The following is a 3191-nucleotide window of genomic DNA, read 5'->3' on the forward strand; positions in this document are numbered from 1 at the left end:
AAGAAGATGAAGAAAGTGAGGAGGTGGAAGTAGTTCAAGAAAAGAAAACAACATTGAAAAAACCAAAAGCTGAAGAAAAAAGAATGGTTTTGTATGAGAGGGAACCAATAAAAAAGATTGTGAAGAGGAAAACTGAATTTTCAGTGGCTAAAAAAAAAGAAGAGGAGGAAGAAAAGAATGAAGAGGAAGTTGGAAGTTCGACAAGAGGAGGCCATGTCAAATTCATGCATTGGGTTAAGAAAATGAGTGATACACAGAAGAAATTAGTGCATGAAATAGGACTGGGGCCGTTGTTGGATATAGAACTTCCTCAGCTTGACAAACAATTCAGCCATTGGGTTTTAGATAGCTTTGAAGTCAGTAGTTGTAGTTTTGAGCTGCCTAAAGGTGAGAAAATTGAAATTGAGGTGGAGGATGTGAGAATTGTATATGGTTTGCCAATGGGAGACATTCCCATTGTTGAAGCCAAATCAGACAGAGCAAGTGAAGATTTTGGTGTATTTATAAAAAATTGGAGGTCAAAATGGTAAGGCAAAACACCATCTGTAAACCAAATTATTGCTCAATATACAAGTGATAAATTCAAAAACCAAAGGCCAGCAGAAGAAGATTTTCTCACCAACTTTTTGGTAGTTACTGTGAATTGTTTGATGAAGTGTATTTCAAACAACCAATGCCATTTCAAGTTTCTGTTTTCTATGATGGACAAAGAAAAAATAAAAAACTTGAATTGGTGTCAGTACGTGTTTGACTCTCTCATCAGTTGCCATGTGACATGGAGAAAGAGTGGAGGAAAAGGATTTTACAATGGACCACTGCAATTTCTGATGGTAAGTTTACAACACACAATAGTAAATTATAAAATGTTCATTTTAGTAACAATGAATGTTCATTAACAAAATGTTAAATATCAATTTCGTCTAAAATTTTAATCTTTTATATTAATTGTTCATTTGTATTATATTATATGTTCATTTATAGTAATGGGTTTTGGTGCAGCTGTTCTACTTTGACAGAGTTCAAAGATTGAACAAAAAACAACCAAGAACAATTCCAATAATTTCTTGTTGGAAAAGGGATATGTCACTTGAAAGGATAAAAACAGAAAATGATTTGAACTATGGATATGGAAAAGTCCTTCCAAGAATAGAAGAAAAGCCTGCAGACAATCCTAAGGTACAAAATGATCATTTATAAATTATGAAATGTTCAATATCAAAACACATAATGTCTTATATGATTTTTCTTATATGTTCTATAAATGACAGGTCTTTATGAATGAATTTGCATCAATGGTACAAGAAGTTGGTGCATCTTTGGCAAGACTTTCTACCAAATTGGTTAAGGCAAAAGAGCTCTTCCCTGGGAATCAGTTGGTCAAGAAGGTAGATGAAGTGTTGGGAAAGATGGCAAGAGAACCATCAATTCTCAGCCAAGTTGAAGAAATATTTGGATCAGAGGATTTTTTGAATGCCATAGCTCAAATTGAGAAGGAACTGATGGAGGCAAGTGAAGCAGAAAGAAAGAAAATAGGAAATGAGAAGGAATATGATATAAGGAAGGCATTCAATTTGGGTTGCAACTTAACTCCCCCAACTCCAACAACTGGTAAATATGCTTAATTAAAAACTGTCATTAATTTGAATATCCTTACTTAAAGAGTATAATATAATTAAAGAATTAAAATTTAATTTATTTGAACACAGAAGCACAGATTAATGTTGCAGCCACAACTTCAACAACAACTGATGCAAATGTTTCTTCTAAGCCAGAAGAGGGTAAAGCTTTAATATCTATGTACAATTATGAAAAGTATAATGTTCATTTATAAAATAATAAGTTTGTTTAGTCTAAATATTCAAAAAAGTATATATTCAGAATAACAAATGTTCATTTACATTAACAATTTCATATATTTTAAATCAACAGAAAGAGTTGGAGGTTCAAATTCTGAAGAACCACAAGATGGAGGAAATTCAAAAAAAGGTAAAAAGTTCACTTATATAGTATTAAATGAACATTTGTGATTGTAAGATATTCTTCTTTAATGATACTAAGTCTATATATGTGTGAATGCAAATTAATACAAAAAGCATTAAACAAAGGTGAAGGTTCAAAATATGAAGCATTAGAAGAAAATGTTGAAGGAAATTCAAAGAGTGGTACAATGTTCACATATTACAAATAAATGATCAAATTATTAAGTATAATGTTCATTTCTAGTTATATTAAATTTTTTTCATGTATTTTGTTTGCAGCATCTGATTCAAAAGTTGGTGATCCCAAGACACCAACTGAAAATAGGGAAGCTGATCTCCAGCATGTTCAAGTATGGAAGATATCCTTGATAAATCAAAAAAGAAAGGAGGAAGCATGGGGAAAACATGGAAGACCTATCTTGTTAGAAAATATATAATTTTGAATGGACATGTAGAATAAATTTGGTTATAAAGTGTAATTATTTTGGATTGTTTTTGTTTATGAAGTTAGTAATGGATATGTATTATAAAATCAGAAGGGAATATTTTGCTTTAGGGTAGGAATGCACAATTTAAGATATGTAAATTATGTATTATAATTTAAATGTTTTAGTAATATTTTAAGTGTTTATTGTTCAAAAAAGGAGAATAATGTTTTTTTTTATATTAATTACTCTTCATTACTAACCATGATTAATATTTCAGAGAAGACAAGAAGAAACAGATATATGCTTCAAATGTGAAGGAAAGGTAAATGATTATTCCACATATACAAGTTCTTTTACATTAAACTGAATAATCATTTATACTATATTTATATTTAGTGAGACAAAAAAGGATTCAAAAGAAATTGAAACAGAGAAGATTCAAATTTCCAAAAACACAACAGGACAAAGGTAAATGGTCTTTACATGTGTATAGATTTATAATGTTCATTACCAATATACTAAATGATCATTCATAATTCAATATTTATTCAGTGACAGAGAGAAGACTTTGGAAAGAAAAAAATCAAGAGAAGTTGAGAAGGCAAAAACTGAGATTGCAAAGAAAAAAGAGATAAGGTATTACTATTTGTTCTTTATATAAATTATTTGTTCATTATTAAAAAAATTCATATTTGTATTAATATATGGTCACATTAACTAGGCCACAAAGGGAAATCCCAAATGTTCCTCTTGCTTTCCGATCTCCATACATGGTCAAGTATAA

The 3191-nt window shown here is 30.1% G+C and overlaps 1 protein-coding gene across 1 annotated transcript; it reads left to right on the top strand.

Moving 5' to 3' along the window:
- Positions 1-1013: 1013 nt before the first annotated feature.
- On the top strand, positions 1014-2299 carry LOC110699807. Its single transcript, XM_021877321.1, has 3 exons — positions 1014-1608; positions 1707-1778; positions 1930-2299. The coding sequence occupies exons 1-3, from the start codon at positions 1275-1277 to the stop codon at positions 2025-2027; spliced, it is 504 nt and encodes a 167-aa protein (XP_021733013.1). The 5' UTR covers positions 1014-1274; the 3' UTR covers positions 2028-2299.
- The last annotated feature ends 892 nt before the right edge of the window (positions 2300-3191 follow it).

Source organism: Chenopodium quinoa, unplaced genomic scaffold, assembly GCF_001683475.1.
Source record: "Chenopodium quinoa cultivar QQ74 unplaced genomic scaffold, ASM168347v1, whole genome shotgun sequence".
Classification (NCBI taxonomy): domain Eukaryota; kingdom Viridiplantae; phylum Streptophyta; class Magnoliopsida; order Caryophyllales; family Amaranthaceae; genus Chenopodium; species Chenopodium quinoa.